The following is a 21,693-nucleotide window of genomic DNA, read 5'->3' on the forward strand; positions in this document are numbered from 1 at the left end:
TAGCTAAGGGAGATTCCGGTTTCTGAGAGACAGAAGATGAACTTCTAGCTAAAGCTTTCCTGGTTCTATCTTTCTCAAGTTTCTTTACATACTTAGATAGAGCCTTCCAATCTTTTTCAGTCATACTGACACATTCATCACACTTCCTCTCATATGAACATTCCTGACCTCTACAAGCCACACAAATTGAATGAGGATCAAGACTAGCCTTGACCAACCTAGTCTTACAGCCTTTGCTGCATACCCTAAAGGTATAAGACCCAGAATCTGACATAATTATCAGAAAACCTGACTAAATAGGTGACAAAAATAAACTGGCAAAGCCGCAAACCAACAAGAGAGTACTTCAAGTGAAAACAGCTCGATGTAGGCAGAAACAATGAAATTTCGCTCGAGTACCGACAACAATGTCGCCGGCGTGACGGCAAAATTATTCTGAAGGATGTTGGAATGGTTCCTGGTACCCCGACAGAGGGCGGGTAAGGGGGATCACCCGATATTCTGACTGGCGCTGCCGCGTGTTTTGAAATTTTGCCGTGACGTCAAGACTAAAGCTATATGTAACTAACAGGTAAGTTGTATGTGTTCAAAGTAAAATTCACATAATAGCATGAGTACATGAGAGCACAGAGATTCTAAATGCCTGTCCCTTAAACTGAGATACCTTTTAATTTAATTTTATTTAAATCCAGTCCTTTTACTATGCCATGGTAATGGCTACCTTTTATCTGACACCATAATTGAGGTGATGAGGAAAAGAAAACTGTTACTGCAACAAAAATTATGACTGGTGCAAGTCAATAAACAATGGTTAGTGGCAATGGATCAATTTTTATTACTTTGTAACTGAAAATACCAAATAATCTTATCCAGAAAAATGCAGCAAATGAATAAAATGACAGATTGTCCATAAGAAGCATATACACACTTACCTTAATGCCTCAATGCTTGGCATACTATCACTGACTAGATGAGAGTACCATGGTGTGACATTGTTTTCAATGAAGCTATCAATGAGTTCATTGACTGCACTATCTATCTTTCGTGTAATGACCACACCATGCCTCGATGGTAATGTGCTTTCCAGATCACATCGTACACTCTGCAAAAGTTTTTGAGAATTCAGAGTCATTACATTCCATGATACATATCATTACAAGAAAAATAGACATTACAAAATAAAACAATTAGAAGGACATATAAAGTACAGAGCACTGTAATTATAAAACACGGCAAATATATACTGCACTTCTGACACATTTTATGGTGTGGCACTTGGTATATTAGCAATTCAATATAAGTTGTCAGAACATATTTACAAAAATCCAAACAAAACCAAAGCTTACGGAGGTTAGTGCGTGGAGGGCATGAATTTCCTCTGGCACCCTGATGGTAACCTGATGCTTAGCCGAAAGCTTCACATAGGCAGCAATGGTAAGTGTGGCACCTAAGATCATAGCTGAGATACCACCTACAATAAGAGAGAGGGGGAGCACCACTCCCAAACTCCCACTGTTGCTTCCCCATCCCCAAACAGCACCAATACACCATGCAGTCAACAGTCCTCCAACTGCTGCTGGCCACATCCAAACCTGTTGAAAAACGTGGAAAATATTAAAATTCGGACTGGTTAAACCTATTGCTCCTTTTTATAAATGCAACAATATGCAGTCTATGTTTGATGTGAATGAGAAGTATGGTATGGGATCCACATATAACTATCAACTTCAGTGATAGTCTAGTAATTCACCAATATTAGTCTATTTATGACTATGAATCCCTCAGCATTGCAGAATCAAGCATGAATAAATCTAAGGGAAAAACTTTTTTTTTTTTCTTGTTTGGTAATAGTACAGTACAGTATCTATAACTAATCAGTTTCTCACTGGAACCAGAGCAATTTACTAAATGCTTAAGGATTTATACAGTTTCTAAGTTCCCCACTATTCCTTTACATGTCTCTGAGCACTTTTGAACTCTTAGGAAAAAATTTGCTCAAAGTCTCTTAACTATATGTTCTCCACATGCACTAGGATTTCATGTATGCTAGACAGTAGCTTTGTCACTTTTTTAGTCACATAAAACTTTTGATTTTTCATACTTTCAAGTTTATGTATATTTTCAGGCTCATCCCACTTTTTCTTCCCTGGCATTTAGTAAAAGATCAGCTGCCATTACAGGACTGTTAGTGAAAATGTACAAAAATTTAAAATATCAGATTAAAAGCTTTATCAGTTTATATTTGCTAATACACAAAGGATATTGTTTCAGATACCTCTTCCTCACAAAATAAAACTTACCCCCAAATGCATAACAAACTTCTCTGGTTAGGTTAGGTTATATTCCTGCACATCCCTGTATTAACTGCTACCTACTTCTTTGTAGGCCCTATCTTTGATTTTATTATTTATGATTTTATGCAGTTACACATCTGGACCATGTATTTTTCCAATAGCTTCTCTTAAAATTTTAGCATACTTCACCATTCCTGCTGATGCTAAGCTAATTATTTTTGTTTTTCTCCACCCAGAACCCAGGTTTCTCAGTGGGGTCCCTCATGAATGTTAAATACAGGGGTAAGATAAAAAAAAGTGGTGAGCTGCAACCATAATGGTAAAAATGCATCAAACACAAGATAAGCTAAGCAATTGTAAAACTTTATGGTTCACAAATTTGGAAGGAACCTAAGCTAAAATAATTCACTCTGACATGTTCTTGGTTTATGTAAGCCTCGTCTGTTTGGCAATAAATTAGGCCTAATTAATTTACTGTATTATTAACCTTCTGCCTATTTTGCAAAAATTGGTACTTGAGGTAAATAACAGTATTTTACTTTAAAACATTAAGGGGGATAAACGGTATTATTGTACCTAAAACAGTTACAGCATTTTGGATTCTGAAGTATAATTTTCATGTTATGTTTTTTTTTTTTACATTTTTGACACTCGTTTCGTCAGCAAATGAATACTTTTACATGTAGTGGACCCATCCTTACATCCTACAATTCAGGGGACCACAGAGGGAAAGCAGGGTTTTTTGGAGTTTGGGGAAAACCGCAAAATGAGTGAACAGAAAGACTAATCCCATTGACAGTTCTCATTAGATTAAAGTAAGTTATGGAACATTTTCAAACTATTATTATTCACTAGAGTAAGGACCTGGTATCCTAGGTAAGGTTAGGTCAATTGCTAAGGTACGAAGATCAGAAATGTTCAAAGCACGCATTATAACAGAGGAAAATTATATTTTCAGGTCTAAATCCCATAATGGTTTAAAATACATAATAAAATACGTAATGTATAATTTGACTAAAACTATGTACGCGGCTACAGTAGATTTTACCACAGGATACCCATACGCGGTGCACCATATGTCAAAACTTCCCGGAGATCTGTAAATAGAAAGACCTGTGACTGAACTACAGTCACATTAACTTACAGTCATTTCCTCTCAAAGCAGCATCACCTCTGAAAAGACAGGTAATTACCTTGCCGGTGTCTGCTTTGCTTTCAATTTTGAACACGGCGGAAACACACAACACAGAATAGGGAAGAGAAGTGTACGAGGTTTTCCATCCAATATCACCCGCGATTGTTTACCTCGTATCAGCTGATCAATGAAATACGTTTTCTTTGATGGAAGTCAACTTCTCCGCTTTCTTTTTCTTTCATGATTTATCGGTAACCAATGCTAACCGTATGTGTGACTTAAGAAAAACAATTTCACACCAGAGCAAGGCATAACCTTAGAATGTTTATTTTTTTTTTATTACAAATGACAGACATTTAAGTTGTAAATCTAAAACAGTTCAAGTTTAAGGCGTTTCCTATGTAGCGGCTCCTCTAATACTTGTCTGGTGTTTTTCATAAGTTTTGGCTGTTATTTTACGATGTTTCCTCTTTTCCCCGTGTAGTATAATGTTTTTTTTTTATTCAAAATATTTGTATGATTAAATGAACAATTTTATCAACTACTTTTCTGACTTATTCATAAGGTTATAATGAAAATATTTCATTTTTCTCTCTCCAGTACTCTGAGCAAGGCAACAAAACATTTGCTATATCCTTATTCACGAAAGTTACAGTTTAACACTTACAGCATACTTGTTCATGATCTCGTCTGAGTCATATCCAGGGGCCCACTTCAAGCTTCCTCTATACTTCGACTCCTTACCACACTTAAAATAGCCTTTTAGCAAGGGTCCGTGCTAACCAGGACCCACTCCTGGTTTTGACGTGAGACCAGCTTAATTTAAACCAACCAACCGTTCTTTCTCTAAATAGTATCACAGTTGTTGTCATCTAGGTATTTGAAAATTGGATGATTCGGTGTCTAAAGAGTAATTTACTGTACCTTGAGTTGGTTAGTTCAGTTTAACTGGCTTATTCCAGTAGTCTCGATTCTACTTGACTGCAGAACGTTGTGAATATTTTTAATATAAGGAATAAGTTGTATGTTTATTGCCATCTTTTATTGTTACCTCCTCAAGATGATTTCTTGAGCGATCATCCTCAGTTTTATTCATAAAAATATTGTTTTTAATAACCATGAAGTTAGCTTAAAATCTTTGTTTTTTAAAATATTCGCTTTATGAATCTGTAAACAAATTACTCTATTAATGATATTTCCAAAAACCTCATGGCCACAGGGTATTTAAGGTATTGTGAGTGCAGTTCAACGTACCCTATAATTTTTGGCCCACATTACAGAAAATATGCATTATAGGAAACTCACAGACCTTAGTATTTTCGTAGTCACTTGTAATCGAATTGGTTGCGTCTGACAAACAGCAAAATTACTTAGCATATGTACAGAAGAAACCACATTAGTATGCTTGGTTAGCAAAACGAAATGTATCTGTGAAAATAAATACAAAACTTATAGCTTTTTCTCATCCTTCTGTGGACTTGAACACAGAAGTATGGACGACAACTATAAACTTTTCATACATTTTTACAAATTCATTTCGTTTTGCTGATCAGGTATATTACAGTGAATCCTTCTGTGCATAACTGAGAACCAAGATGCAATTGTTTTTATACTGGAACATATTCACGTGCATACATATTTACTGTAGGTATAATTGGTCTGGTAAAACTAAGGTATACTTAACTTAATTTTTAATTGCACGAAAGTATAATCGGAAAACTGTTCAGTCTAAAAACTTTCCTAAATAGCTATTATGTTAATAATAAAATATTTACTTACATGATATAACAATCATCTTTGAAGATAACTATAAAGCAAAAACTATTAACAGAACACAATGTCGTTGAATAATATAGATATAAGAAATATACAATTCAAAGAGACATATAGACAGACTTACATTAATCAAAGAAGAGAAGCTGAAAACTCGCATGTGAAAATTTGCCATAAATTATTTTTATGTTGCTGGCCTTTAATCCTTTATTTAAAATTTCATTTGAAGCGTTTGCTTCAGACCCTTTGTTGAAAATTACCCTGATATTGCAGAAATTACAATTATATCACTCCCGAGGCTCTATACGTTGTTCTAGTTTTATGTATACGCATAAACTGCATCTGCATTCCCACATTTATCATCATTTTGTAGGGGACTTACGAGTAATAGTAGTTACAGAGTACAGGAAAATAGACCTCAAAATAATAACAGAATATTAGAAAATTAATTTCGAATTGTAACCAAACATTTAACTCTTTAATCTGTTTCACTTACCAGATAACCAGTTTCTATTTCAATTTCAAAATGTTTAACATAGTTCTTCAATCTTGGAAAATTTTCTCTAGTTGGCTGGCCAGGTATTTCAAAAACATAAAAGACGTTTATAGCCAGTAATCATATAACCCAATTTTCTTGTTTTTAAAGAGTAATATGCATGTTTTTAGAGTAAAATTTTCAGTTTAAAAGGGTTTCAGTATTTGAGCATCTTCGGCAAGGTTAGTCATTATCACCCAACTAACGTTTAAACTTTGGTTGATTTTGTTGGGAAAAAGTACTATGTGAATATAGATGCATCTTCATTCTGATAATAATAATAATAATAATAATAATAATAATAATAATAATAATAATAATAATAATAATCTTCATTCTGATAATAATAATAATAATAATAATAATAATTATTATTATTATTATTATTATTATTATTATTATTATTATTATTATTCAAGAATCATTTTAGTGACTCGTGTGATTGTGAGATTTCTATAGATAATGAAGTGTGTGTGTTTTTCAAGATGTCCGACATTCATTATGCACGTTTCGATTTCCTTTAGATAATTAGTCGTACGAGTTAAACTTGGCCGCCACATCCCACTCTTAGTCTTTGGAGGTTAGCAAACTCCTGGGCTTTTGGTTCGTGCCTTCCTTCTTTCTTTTCATTATCAAGATGTGGAAATCTTTCGATTCTTAAAGCCAGTCTCTAATGTCTAAAGAGGCGTATAAAATTTCCGCGAGGATAGAAAGCTGATAAAAAGTGAAATCAACATTTGGGCTCCAAGGTTTGATCCTAGGCCTACTCTTACATTTGCAACGAAGCTCCGGTTGGCTCGGACCTTTCCTTACCGGTGAAGCTTCGAGGGGGAAGTCTTGTATTTCCCCAAATGCAAGATTCATTTTATCATATAACAAAGGGAAATGGCCTAGGGAGAAGAAGGGAAGTTGGGGAGGGGGATTCTGAGGGAGTAATGGAGACCGTCGCGGGTGGTTATGGTGGCTCCTTCCCCCTTTCCTTTCCCCCCTTCTCGCCCTCTCGTCCTCTTCCCCCTCCAGGGATCGACACGCCCGTGTAACGACGTTGCTCTAGCTCTCTGTCTAACTTTTAATCTTCCGGAAGAAAATTAAGTCCGAGTTAAAGTTAAAGCGCGTCCCAGGAGTTATCTTGCCGGGGCTTAATCCGCGCTAAATTAGGTTATCTGAAGTTCTTCGTGTGGTGAGAGGGAGCCAAGAAAAGCTGCAAGTGGAGTGAGCACGGAGTTTATATATATATACATATAAAGGTAAATAAACAAACACAGAAACTGACAAACTACAATTCAGAAGAAAAACAGCTTCTTTACTAAGTAAATACTTTATACAAACGTGCAAAGGCAAAAAGATGCTAAGGTATTTAAGCCCACATTTATTGAATAGCTCTTATATGGAAAGGGATAGTTTCTTACGTGCATCACGAAAGCCAAAAAGACGCAGTAATTGCGTCAAATATTTGCTTATTTGAGTCTATGAAGTACAGTATGTAGGCCTATTCCCTGGACCTTGGAGATATATGTGCACAAACAGCCACTCGCTGTAGATTTGCCTAAAACGTCCTCGATGTTGTGTTTTGTGTTGATGTTCATCAAGAAAATAGAGCCTTATTTGATATTTCTGAGCACAGTAGGAGTTCGTTTTACCACCTTGCATAACAAACATACAAATTAGGCGTATGGCAGTGTATCTGACGCCAGTGCAATGCACACTGCCGTGTTGACTTTGTGCGTTCGTTGTTAAATGTTGTCAGTTGTAATAGACAAGCCTGGCTGATGAACGCGAACTTAAATCTACTAACAGATCCGTTGAAACAAAGAACAGAAAATCTCAAAAATTAATAAACGACTAAAGGAAGAAATCGGTTTTGGATACGAGAATTGGTATTGTGCTAAATATTTGACCTCCTCTAAGCTTCTCGTGACGGACATCCAAACCTACAAGCTTGACCGTAAACCACGGTCTAGAAGTTCCTGTAGAAGTTCTTTTTTACGGTTGCATACTAACTTAACCTAACCTTTAGTGTAACAACGGAGAAATGTGCCCACGTGGTACGGAGTAGAATGTCTTGGGGAATGCTTCAGTTACAAGAAACAGAAAATGTAATGTCGCTTTTGAAAAGCGCGAATTTGCGACTTAATATTTCAGTTCAGTTATCAGTGTCAGAAACTGCCCGCCGCTGTAACGCACCATAGTTCTCAGTTGATTCTAATTAAATTCAGTTACGAATTCATTGCCGATTGCAAGTACCGCCATCTTTTGTCGTTAGGGGACGTTTTGCTACTTTAGTAAAAGATAAGTGAACAGAAATAAGTTAGCCTGTAGAGCAGTAATTTATCGCTTTAGCCAAGAACTAATGATTAAAATAGAAAGTTCATGGTTGTAGGTCCTTATATCGGATAATGTTCGTTTGAGTTCGGAGCTCGATTAGTGTGATGTCATCTTTCAAAATTGGAATAAGCGACTGATGTACACCAAAACACGCAGAGGAATCGTTTTTTTTTTTTTTTGTAAGGCTGTCTAAATTTGCACGTAGTATAAGACAGTTGATTTACTCTAAAAAAGTAAATGTTGATGCTGAGTAAAGTTTAAAAATGGCAGTAATTATACTTTGAAATTTAAAGTAACTGTTGACGTTAGGTGAAGATTTATTCTACATCCAAAAAGGACTGTAGATTCAGACATACAGATAAATTCGTGAAAATAAACTTGGCTGTGTTTTTTGTCCGTCATATCTTGAGGCGCCGAATAATCTCCGGGAGACGAGCCGACGGTTTTTTTCCCTCTTCGTTTGTTTATGAGTTATATTAAAAAGAATATAAACAAAAGACACAGTGGAGTGTCATCAAGAGAAAAAAAAACGCAAAAAAATATTTATTGTATAGTTTTATCGTCGAAATTGATATGGGTCCAAACAGAGCATTAAGACGCCGACGGTAACTCGACCCCACTCAGACAGTCGATGGATTCTGATCATTAGAAACAGACTGTTGTGTTTCTTCGACCGTCGTTTTATGCTCGTTTATTTTCCATTAGTCGCTTTTTATATATTACCGCGCCAAGATTAAAACTCCAAATTTCATCAGGTAACCCACAAGAAGTCAGAAGAAACACCTAGTTTATATCTATCTATGGATTGTTTGCCGACGACGATGTCGGAGGAAACAATGTCATGACGATTGAGTCTTCTAAAAGGCACCGAACAAACAAACAAACGCACACATACGCACATGCACCCATACACATCATTGTGTGAGACAGAGTGAACTCAATTTTCCTCCAAAGAGGCCTAATAGAACTGGTACCAAAATACAAAAGAGACAAAAAAAGTGCTGATGGAAAAGGAGATGACCCTCACTTCTGGCTGGTTTTTGCTGTCCGAGGTCGTACTTTAATGGCAATGAAAATGCCATAAAAGTGATTAATGTTGCCGAGGCCTCTTAGGATTTCTCCTTTTTATGGATCTGTCATTCACTTGAGCTGAGATAATAGTAACCACATGAATAAAAATAAAAATTAAAGCCGAAAGGGGAATTAGTTCACAGATTTCATATCTGTTCCCGAGGGCTTCTATCAGCCAGCTGCTAAACCAGAAAGAAAAATAGGAAAATGAATGTGATGTATACAGTATCCATATACGGTATGCATACAGGCAGCTGACCAGTCTCTGCTGAAAACGGATTATACCCATCATTTGAAATGCTAACTGAAATATTAAAGTATCAACTAAGGGCATAACATCAGAGAAGTAAAGAAACATTCCTGTTCCTGAAGGAACCGTGATGATAGACAGCTGTTTCAGTTTTTGTCTCCATATTCCTTGTTTATCAAAGTGTCTAAACATTCCTTATTTTTCAGATTCTCTTCTCTATTAAAAAAAAACAAAAAAAAAAAAAAGAAATTATCGCACTGTCTAAGATACAAACTCAAAAACTGATGAACTAAAAGTTATTTGTTTTTACACTTCATTTGCTTTCTTATGAATTTAATTATCAACATTTCAGATTGTGAAAATCACACACACACACACACACACACACACACACACACACACACACACACACACACACACACAGAGAGAGAGAGAGAGAGAGAGAGAGAGAGAGAGAGAGAGAGAGAGAAAGGAAAAGAGTATATAATTAAGAAAAGAAAGTACTCAACGTACATACACCCATACACATACATACGCACAATATATATAGTCCTCGTCTGTAATAGAGGAACCAATATATATACAGTATATGTAGTGATTGGTTCCTCTAATACAGCCAAGGACTATATCCACCGAATGTCTCTCAAACAACAAGCAAAAGCGCAGCATCGCGTTCGCCCTCCCAAGCTAAAGGCAAAACGTTCCGAAATTAAAGTTCCCTTTGTCAAATCCGCGAGGCGAAATGGAGAGCGGAATTGACAGAGTACATAAAACGAAAAGCATTCCGGGCGGTTTCCCGGTAATAAGATAAAAGCAGAAGTTGTGTGTGTGAAAGCTGGCGTTGTTTTGGGGTCCCTGGAATGCCGGGTGGGTGGTTCCAAGATTGCCACTCAACTTGAAGCGAGGTCGAGAATTTCTGAGCTTCCATGTCCGGCCAGACGTGAGGTTTGCATCCAATTTCCTAAACAGTGAGACATGGCCGCACCTCTTTCCGAAATTTGTTTCCTTGAGGCATCGCAGAATGTTTCACCCGTTTCATTCTCTTTCATCCTGTGGGGGGAAGCGGGCGGACCCGGCCTGCATTGTTCCTCCTCGGCCGAATATGCATTATTAACGTCAGCTATGATAAAGTTAAGAAAGGAAGACGTTTAAAGATGTATATGATGGCGCTAATTCAATTTGGCCGAGACGTAAAAAGACGTTAAACTTTGGCTCACGCACGAAGGTTGCGCCAGAGGACCCGAAGAGCCGCCCAAGCAGCCCATTTTGTAGATTTGATAATTCACGCCGTGACTGACGATGCCACATTACTGTTTTGAAAATTTGTGTCAGGTTAAAGTATTAGGGCCATCAAGGCGCTGCATTTAATCCAGACACCAACGAGAGAGGCCTTGTTAAGGGGATGGAGCCAAAGGGACCCCTCTGCCGTCCCGCGGCCTAGCCATTCCCGCCATTATGGAGGGAGACCACAGCACCGGAAATGAGCGCCAGCCAGCGGCCCACCTTGAGTCGCTAGGCGCTCGTTCAACTTTGAGCCATAACATTTTATTTGGACAAAGGGCGCGGTGGACGTGGAATAATTTGCATTTTATGACGAATTTTCCCACCTTTACCCTTGTTTCCCTCTCCCGTGGGAAATAAGCGGAAAACAGTTGAGGAAGCCCAGCCACCATTACCCTACTACTCTGCTACCATTGGAAAAGGCTCCCACTCGGAGGCGCTCGGCCTCAATATGGCGTCGGTGTTAAGACACTCGTTTTGCATCTCTTTAGCCCATCTCGGCCGCACGTTACCTGAAGTTACCGAACGCTCTTTTAAGACCTCATCCTTTGCTTGGTCGAAGGGATCCCTGCAGAAGCAGCAGCACCCCTATGTGGACGTGCTTTGCTACGCCCCTCTTCGAAAGATATCCTCCGAAGGAGTTGATAGCAGTATTCATGAAGCATTCCGTACCATATGACTTGAGTAATATACTCACTGATAGGAGATAAAGGATGACTGTTGGTTCTTAGCAAACGACCCTCGGAAACTATTCACGTAAGTTCTGCCGCACTTATTGATAAAAGCTCTGATGAAAGTATCGTAGATGGAGGTGAGGCCTCTCTCTCTCTCTCTCTCTCTCTCTCTCTCTCTCTCTCTCTCTCTCTCTCTCTCTCTCTCTCTCTCTCTCTGATATAAACACATATTCTTTTAGATTTAGGCTTCATATGCACATAGAGATAATAGAGAAAGTTCATATAAAGATTAATAATTTTTTTACGGTTAATCAACCTCAGAAAAGAATGTAAATTCGTATATACATATAACCATACTGTGCACACATTATATATATATATATATATATATATATATATATATATATATATTATATATATATATATATATATATATATATATATATATATATATATATATATATATATATATATATATATATATATATATATATATAATGTATGTGTAAATGTGTGAGTGTGTGTACATGTTCTAATGGACGTAGAACATTACCCATCCCATATTAAGAGTAATTATAGAATGAGAAAAGATTATGGTCTCACGCCAGAGTAGCCTACTTACGAGTCGGGAAAAACGGAGGGAAGGAGAGAATGCCTAGTCCTGCTGCTGTGGGAAAATAACATCATTATATGGAGGATATGGCAAGACGGTCATTGCTTGTGTTAAATAACTTCAGAATGAGTGTGTCTTTGTTGTCGTTGCAGCTACTCAAATTTCCTAGTGGTTACTTTGCTTGTCTTTGTTTCTTCCTCACTATTAAATAATATTATCTTTTATAGAGTCCATATTTCCTTTACTTCATGCCTGTTTATGATTGTATATTCTTGCTTTTTGCGGTTCAGCCTTTATTTGATTGTTAGTCTCGTCTCTTTTAGGCTTCTTCAGTAGAAATGTTTATACAACAGCAACAACAATAAAATTGATAATTTTATTTATTTAAAATGCATTGTATATCCATATATTTTGCTGTGTGGCAACACCAGGTCTCATTGTCTCTAGAGTTGAAACTTGCCGTCATCCTGCAAGGAAACAGACTTGATATCAGTGTACAGAATGAAGCTACCTTTGTCCGAGTTGGGGTGGGACGTAATGACTCTCGGGTTAGGATTTCTTGTCTCAGCCCTTTCATTTTTAATAATAAAATTCGTTAGTCACGGGATCGATTTGTTTGGGGCGGGGGAATTATTCTAAGGGCTAATAAACCTTTGTATTGGGATGAATAAAGAGATTTTAATTGAAGCTTTTTAGTGTTCTCCAGACTTTCCTGTTCCAGTAAATGGACACTTTACACCAATCGGGGAAAGTTCAAATTAATAAGTGAGGAAAAATATATTGTTATATATTTCAAAGTTTTCCGTTTATAAATTCAATATAATCGAGATCGTTCTGACTTCATGTGCCTTCGAGGGATTTTGGCTTCAAGCCAACGTGTAAATTTCAAGTGCCTCCTGCAGTTCAGATGCTAAAATAACTGTGTCGAGAGAGAGAGAGAGAGAGTGAGTCACTTTCTCATTATTTTTCCTAGTGTTTAGGGAAATTGGTTGATGGACGTTTTCGATGCTTGATTTATAGAGAGAGAGAGAGAGAGAGAGAGAGAGAGAGAGAGAGAGAGAGAGAGAGAGAGAGAGAAGCGGAGGGGAAAGCTCAGTTTGTCGAAAAATTCGTCAACACAGGCTTGGCGAAGAGTTGAGTGAACCTTGTGCAAACTGTAACTAAAACATAACACTAATCATCATTATTAAAAAATGTAGTTAGATCCTTTTAACCGAAGGATAATCGCAAGAGACAAAATAACAATAACGATGAAGGAAACGGATCGGAAAAAACCAAATGGTTTTGAAGCACTATTGAATGGCGCGAAGCAGTAAACTATAAGTGTCAGGGATCGGCGGTGGCCTTTAACTGCATAATGGTTTTATAGTCTCAAATGACTGTCGAGGCCTGGAGACATCTCGAAGAAGAAGAAGAGGAAGAAGAAGAAGAAGGAGGAGGAGGAGGAGGCAAAGGGCCAAAAAATTAAGAAGGACAAGAAAAAGGTAAACTGAGCTTAAAAAAGTAAGAAGAAGAAGCTAGGCAAGAATAACAACAGAAGTAGCAAAAGTAACGTTGGTTATAATGATGTTAGAACTAATGATATTATAAAGAAAAGAAGCATAGGAGAAAGGACGGGAGTCAAAGAAACTCAAGAAGGAGAAGAACAAGAAGAAGGCAAAATGAGCTGAAAAAAGGAAGAAAAAGGAGAAGAAAAAGAAGATACAGAAGACAGGCAAGAATGATAACAGAAATAGCAACAGTAAAAATGGTTACGATAATGATAATGCCAATGCTGTTATTAAGAAAAGACGCGTGGGAGAAAGAACAGGCGTCAAAAAACTCAAGAAGAAGAACAACAAGAAGGCAAACTAGGTTTTAAAAAGTAAGAAGAAGGAGAAGATACAGAGGATAGGCGATAATGCTAATGATATTTTAAAGAAAAGAAGCTTAGGAGAAAGAACAGGAGTCAAAAAACTCAAGAAGAAGAAGAAGGGAAACTGAGCTTAAAAAAAGGAAGGAGAACATACAGAAGATAGGCAAGAATAACAACAGAAGCAGCAACAGTAGCGATGGTTACGATAATGATAATGCTCATGATGTTATAAAGAAAAGATGCGTAGGAGCAAGAACAAGAGTAAAAAAACTCAAGAAGAAGAAGAAGAAGAAAGCGATGAGGCAAAATGGAGCCTCGGCATTCTGCGTGTGAGAGACTCCTCATCAGTAGTATCGGGGGTCAAGAAGGTGAAGTATTTTGTGGGTATCGATGACGGGAAAACGATGACGGTAAACCGATCGAAAGCTTTATTGCACCTCATCAATTACCCCCACCCCCATCCCGCCCCCACCAGAAGGAATCGTCAATTCTGGCTTCGAGACAACTATCGTTGTCTATTCCATCCATTCAGACATCTTGAAAGGAAACTCCACAAACAATGGGTCGTTCTATGGCTTTAGAGAGAAGAAAGAAATGCGTGCGTCATTCCAGAATTCTCGGGAATTCTGCGTGACACGTTTTTATTCCCGTTTAGGTGCCATTGGTTTTCTGATTGTTTGTGGGAATAAATAAATTTTGTTTTAATCGATTTTCGTCGATAAAATCTTTACAAAGCATCGGATATGGATCATATTTTGGAAATAGCTATTTGAAGCCGCAGCCTAATTGGCAAAAATATGCAGTGATGTCTAGTGTGGATAATTAATCAAAGAATTTAAAGGGAAACTCAGCTAAATTTAGTAAGCACCCAGAGAGAGGCTAGTTGTGACGTAAACTAAGGGTTCCCAGTAGCATTTTCGTCGAACATAAAATTTGACCCTCTTTACAATAAGCATCGGATAATTATGGATAATATTCTATAAATAACATATTTATTGGTAAATAAATCAAGAAAGCTAGTTGAAACTACTACTTCTTTGTTTAGCGCAGTCACCTAATTGGCAGTTGAAAAAATATGAAACACTGATTTGAGTTAAAACACATACAGTAAACAAAAAAAAAAAAAAAAATATATATATATATATATATATATATGGATAAAGAAGGCACAAATTATCAGTGTTTAACTGCCAGCCGGCCGATCGATAGAAATCGACTTAAAAAAGGGTTAAAGATTAAAGGCGCTCCCATTTTTGATAAAACTTCAGCAAAAGTAATCTTTGGGCGTTTCTACAGGCCAAAACCTCCCCCAGAGAGCAGGCAATGAGTCAAAGCATCTGTGTTGGGCGCACCCCTGTCCCATAGGAGGATAAAATGAAAGCCCAGGGTTCGCGGGCTGGAAGATATGGAGTGAACCATAGACGTCCTCAACACCTGGCCCCATCGATGCCCTTGCATAACCACGTGGCCCTTTGTATACTTCTCCTCGTGCCCTTCGACCGTATTTGCCCACACGCCATTGCTTAAGTTTAGGAGTCCCCATCGCCTTGCCCCTTTATAATTGCATCTCACCACGTGGAAGAAACTCGCCCTGGAAATTAAGTCATCCACGCTACGCGCCCTAAATTGTAAGCCCCATTTCATACGCTTTTGTCTCGTAATATTTTCTTAAGGAGAAAGCCAGAAATCTCCCTTGTCTATGTTATCTTGCATCGGCAGTATTAATTCTTTAACTCCTTTCAAGTAAATATTAATTTTCATTACTGGCGTATAAAATCATTTGGAAAATTTGTGGCTGGAACAGTTTCATTCAAACTGAGTTCCTCTTTCCCTACTAATGTCATTTTGTAAATACACTACTTTAAATGTGCCCACGTGTTTCACGTAAATTTCCCTCAGTAACCAGAGCCCTATGCTCATATGAAATTCTCCTTTGTTTTCCTCTTTTTAGTTTTGAAAGTCAGAAACAAGGCTAAATTAACTTAAATTTTGCTACCTGTTCACAGAAATATTTCAACCTAAAACCACGGAAAAAAAAAAATATATATATATATATATATATATATATATATATATATATATATATATATATATATATATATATATATACCACGTTTGCTATAGGAAGTGTCATTATCATTCACTGAAAGCAGTAACTATTACGTTCATAGCACCGAGGTCGTTGATAAAACAGAGGCATGACTGCATCAAATTCCAGCATTAAAGGAAAGGCTAGGAGGCAAATCATTGTTGAGAATGACGATAATATTACGGTTTCCATTGGTAATACCACGGGTAATGAATAAGAATTTGGTATATATACACATGACAATGTACTTGTAATAGTCACAGTGCCCTCTTAACTTCTCGAATTCTTCGCGGTTTTTTGGATACGCTTGTCACTACAAAGCTTTAAGATCCAAGTGCAAGAAATTGAAGTGGTTGTGATGTCCGGTCGCGGGAAACGAACCCGTTTCACCATATCACAAGGAGGTCACGTTGCCGACCTGGCCTCCTTGTGATTATGGTGACACGGGTTCGTTTCCCGCGACCGGACATCACGACCACTTCAATTTCTTGCACTTGGATCTTAAGGCTATGCAGTGACAAGCGTATCCAAAAAAGCGCGAAGAATCCGAGAAGTTAAGAGGGCATTGTGACTATTACAATTACATATGTATCTGGTAAAAGTGACCAGTAGATTCTACAAATATGACAATATTATAGCAAAGGAATTTGGTAACTATACATGTGGCATTATTACTATTTTCATTGTACAAGTTTACGTTGACTATAGGAATACATAGCAATTATAACGCAATTTCTCTTTACCCTACCACTATCAGTTATACAAAACCTTTGGAAATGGTGAAATACAATCGTATTGAAATAACTGAAAACTGAAAGAATGAGTACCTTCAAATCCATGAAAAAGTAAATATATAGATAAAACCGGAATACATAGACTCACTGATAACCACTCAATAACCCTACAACAAACATTAGCGTCAGTTTCAAGTAAATGAAATCAAGCGTGTAGAAACAACAAAACTGACACAGAGGCACAAATAAAATAGTGACAGGGGAATAGTGTGTTATACCAGGCACTATGGATTTATTATGGGATTGATCATTACAGTAAGGAAGTTAAGGTTAGAATACTTGCGTTATGTTACCTTTATTTAGTAGGACTAAGCAGGTACACGTGAACCAGAACTTTTGAGACAATATGTAGCAATAGAAACTCCAGGGTAACAATGGTTGCTTACACAGAGTGTTACTGTAAGACTTGGTGCATATCTCAAGTTACAGGAAACGTGAATTGCTCCATGGAACTATATCACACAATTAATATTTTCATTTGTTGCCCATTCCCTTATTGCACTCTACTTAGAGACATGACTCGTCGAAAAGATGAGAGAGAGAGAGAGAGAGAGAGTGAGTGTATGTAGGGTAGGTGTTTGAGTGTGTGAAATAATATAAGAATTCCAGAAACTACTACTATTACTACTACTACTACTACTACTACTACTTACTACCAACATCTGAGTGTTCATTCATAAAGTATATGGGCTGGGTGTCTAGTAAAGTACGTCTTACCAAGGCCAAGAGAAAGAGAAGGTCTGCTCACTTCTCCCCAAATTTCCCTTGTAGGCGGGGCTTTGCCTACCTCCTTATTGCGTCAGCAGGTGAATTGCAGCAATGAGCAGGTACCGCTAAGATACGTCATCGCCTACGTAGGTACCCCAGGTGGGAGGCGACTCCCCCCAATTGGGTAGACCTTGTCTCTCTTGGTCTTGCGTCATACTGCAGTATCAGTGAGTGCGAGACCCTTCAGTAATGACGTTTTACTAGCCTCTATCTACGAGCCTGCTAGATTTAGCTAAGTTTCCTTTTAAATTTCTTTGATTTACTCTAAGTGCCTCAATTATCAACATTAGACATCGCTGCATATTTTTGCCAATTAGGCTGTGGCTTCAATTAGCTATTTCCAAAATACGATCCATATCCGACGCTTTGTAAAGATTTTATCGACGAAAATCAATTAGACACGGCTCCGAAATGCACAGTAGTCGTATGCGATTTGCATCACTAACGACCCAACAGAAAGATTTTGCAACAAAAATTTTAATTTTTTCCTTATGACAGCGAAAAAGAATTTGTAAATAATAGGCCAAAAGAGGAGGTAAAAACATGCAGTAGAGCGGAAACAACATAGGAAGAAAGGTAAAAGTAAATAAAAAATATATGCAAAAAATTAGATGCCAGTTAATGAGGCTACATAGTAATTCTTTGTGGTACGAAATGGAGACTCTCCATTTAGAAAAGAATACTTTATTGAGTGAACTATACTACACACGGTTAACTGTATTACTATGGGCAAGGGCCAAGTTCCAAGAGTCTTCGAAACGCTCTTGGGGTCTTGAAGGTGTTTGAAATGCCATTTTGAGCTGCAGATCGCATTATTATTATTATTATTATTATTATTATTATTATTATTATTATTATTATTATTCACATGTTATACGTTCCTGTGAAAAAGTGAATGAAATAAATGAATGAAGGAATAAATGATCGGGAAAAAATGAAAGCATAAGTGGCTAGAGGAATAACTGATATGAAAAAATAAATGGCTGAAGAAATAAGCGATTGAAGAAATAAATGACCTGGAGAAATAAATGAATGAAGAAATGAGTGGCTGAAGAAATATATGAACTGGGGGAAAAGTATAGTGAAGAAATAAGAGGCTGAGGAAATAAATGACTTAAAACAGTAAGTGACTGAGGAAATAAATGACCCGAAGAAACAAAAAATTTAAAAAAGTAAGTGACTTATCAAATAAAGGATTGGAAAAAATAAGTGACAGGAAATAATTAACTGGAAAGAAATAACTGACTGGAAAAATATGCAAGTGACAAACTTTTTATCTTTCCCCTCCTCATAATTCAATATAGCTCTTGATTGGTTTAGATTAAGATGACTTATGCCGGCACGGGTCTTTACCCTATGGGGCCCAAAAGTTTGGTAAGGTGTAAAAGGGAGTTAGAGGTATGATGTGGACCCCCAGCCCTGGCCAACCAACAGAGATTGAATTCACTTTACTTGCCAGTGCATTTTATTAGCAGTTTATCTGTTTTATCAACTATTGATATTTCAAAGAGAAATACGGGTTAAATACTAAATTACATTTTCAATTTTTTAAAGTTGAATCGTTTGGCTTTTCGGGCTTCATCGTGATCTGTTGACACTCACAACAAACTTCATAAGGAGTTTGTTGCAAAATTTAGTGAAGCTTTTTTTTCGCAAAGTAGAGAGCTAACAGTACTCCGCAACCTTCAACTCTTAACTGGTCTTGTAGCAGGCACAAGGGGACTAGTGAAGTAGAAATGATAAATTTTCGAGCGAATAATACACGTATGTTTGTGGAAAGAACTCAACGTCAATTGACAACTTCAACTCTTTAACTTCAATCCGCGGCTCTAGCCCTCAACTTCAGTTCTCAGCTTCAACTCTCAACGTCAGTTCCTTACAGTCTTATACTCATTTCTGATCAACTTTTAAGTTTTTATGAGACCAATTCTTTGACCATTGCAACTCTGAATCACGTATGATTTCGGAAAGAACTCTCAACTTCATTTGGCAACTTCAACTCATAACTTAAATTCGCAGCCCTAGTTCTAAACTTCAGTTCTCAGCTTCACCTCACAACTTCAATTCCGTACCATCCTATAATTTCTGATCAACTTTTAAGTATTTTTTTGTGACCAAGTCTTTGACTGTTGCAACTCTGAATCGTGTTTCCTCGTAGTTCACGCGCCCCGTTATCGTTTTTCCCTTCGTCATGAGGTGATTAATGAATTGGAACGTTGCGTGGCACCCACTTCTATCTCTGGAATCGTCGGAATGAGATCTTCACGGATAGGAAACTCAGGCATTCTTCTCACGCAATGCTATACTCGCGTCTTTAATAGGAAAATTAAAAAAAAAAAAAAAAAAAAAAAAAGCCAGACCAGTCGAATAAAAGCTCTCATGCATTACGTATTGTACACACACACACACACACACACACACACACACACACACACACACACACACACACACACACACACAGATTTCTAACTTTTGTAGTTGATCACATATTTAGATATTCAGCTGTTCGCTGATTTGTGTATTTATATTTATTGCATTTGGTAATTTATGATTGTTATATTTAACGAATGCTGTTTACGCGTCCTTTGCAAGTCAGTGGCCGTTTAGGCTTCTTCCAAACGAGTGTTGCTCCTTTTTATTAATAATGATGCTGATAATCAGTGTTTACAGTGCAGATTAAGTTGTCTGCAGTGATGGTCTGGCGGTATTGTTTAAGTGGCAATGTCCCAGCACCCAGGAACTGGTGTGGATGTCCCAAAACAAACGAGCTGGTATGAATGCACCAGTACTAAGGAACTGGTATTGATGTCCCGATACAAACGAGTTGGTATGAAGCACCAGTAATAAGGAATTGGTGCTGATGTCCCAGTACAGGGAACTGAAGTGACTGTAAAGTGTGTCAGTGTAACAATATGGCCTAGAGACAGAAACAGCAGACGACTGTAACATCATTGATATAAAATTCGCCTTTATTAGCAACATTGTGATAACCAGGTGTTGGACAGTTTGACAAAATTTTATGGTAGTTACAAATTCCCTCAAGAGTTTATTAGGTTTTGAACCAGAAGGAGACAGTATCATTCTTGATTAAGTGAAAGTTTACATTATGGTTATGTATCTAATCAATATTAAGCTATGCAGTTGGCGTTTCCAAGCATTATTTCCTTTATATTCTTAGTTACATGAATGTGTTAACGAAGAATGCAACTTTTGCAGGCAGACGCACAAACGAACAAACAAAATTTTCTATTTCGTATTTTGATAATCTGTTGATGTTTAGGATACTTATCTTAGGGATTTGTGAGGCAATATCTATCCTGTGGAAGAAGAGAGAAAAAATCAATTACAGAGTGACTAATACAAAAATTTGTCACGTGTTACAGCTTTCTACTCATAAAATAAAAACCTTTTATCACACCAGTAATTCGAAAAGCCTGTGCCTTTAATTCATCGATTACCAACAAGACTTTACCTCCATAAACCTGCTCAGTACCTTCTAAAACACCAAAATGCTTTGCAGAGGAAGCAGCGTGCTGTAGAATGCGGACGAAACACACCACCGTGAAAACAGCTTTGAAAATATCCGGCGTTAAATGGCTGCGATGGGATGAAAAAAAAAAAAAAAAAAAAAAAAACTGGATGATGTTTTCGAGAGCGCAGCGTAAAACAGCCTCCATTATAGATGAGTTGGAATCCACGATGAGTGTCGTTGCTGGCATGGAATCGCTTGACCGTGTGGAAAAAGAGTTGTGGCTTGGAATGGAATGGGATGAGGCTATACTGATAACCACAGCTCTTGTGACGCTAAGTTATAGGATTGGTTATTCAGTCAGATCGATCGTCCATTATGGAAGAGGCCTGTGGAAAAGAGTTGTGGCTTGGAATGGAATGAGATGAGGCTACTGATAACCATAGCTCTTGTGACATTAAGTTATAGGAATGATTATTCAGTCAGATCCATTATGGAAGAGGCCGTGTGGAAGAGTTGTGGCTTGGAATGGAATGGAATGGAATGAAACTGCTGATAACCATAGCTCTTGTGACGCTAAGCCACAGGATGGTTATCGGTCAAATCGACCATTCATTACGGAAAAAGGAGAAAAACTTGAAGGAGTCTATATATGACAAATTTGTGGGACAATGTAATTCAGCAGGACTTACATTGAAGTATAGAATGAATCTGAGAGAGAACTGACTTTTATTTTTAATATAATATGCAAAGCACATGCCGACTGG

General features: G+C 37.4%; 1 protein-coding gene across 6 annotated transcripts in view; it reads right to left on the reverse strand.

Annotated features, from left to right (window-relative positions):
* Positions 1-4,266, reverse strand: part of LOC136839507 (sorting nexin-25-like) — a 50,849-nt gene extending 46,583 nt beyond the window's left edge. The window contains exons 1-3 of one of the 6 annotated variants that reach the window (XM_067105679.1): positions 4,097-4,266; positions 1,347-1,592; positions 933-1,102 (exon numbers count right to left, since the gene is read on the reverse strand). In XM_067105679.1, coding sequence (XP_066961780.1) covers positions 933-1,102; positions 1,347-1,592; positions 4,097-4,111 — 431 coding nt within the window. In that variant the 5' untranslated portion in view covers positions 4,112-4,266. Of the gene's footprint in view, positions 1-932; positions 1,103-1,346; positions 1,593-3,438; positions 3,800-4,096 lie in introns of those variants that run through there. The other 5 variants (XM_067105676.1, XM_067105681.1, XM_067105678.1 and 2 more) reach the window with 5 other exon arrangements.
* Between the last annotated feature and the right edge of the window lie 17,427 nt (positions 4,267-21,693).

Source organism: Macrobrachium rosenbergii, chromosome 6 (assembly GCF_040412425.1).
Source record: "Macrobrachium rosenbergii isolate ZJJX-2024 chromosome 6, ASM4041242v1, whole genome shotgun sequence".
In the NCBI taxonomy this organism is placed as follows: Eukaryota; Metazoa; Arthropoda; class Malacostraca; order Decapoda; family Palaemonidae; genus Macrobrachium; species Macrobrachium rosenbergii.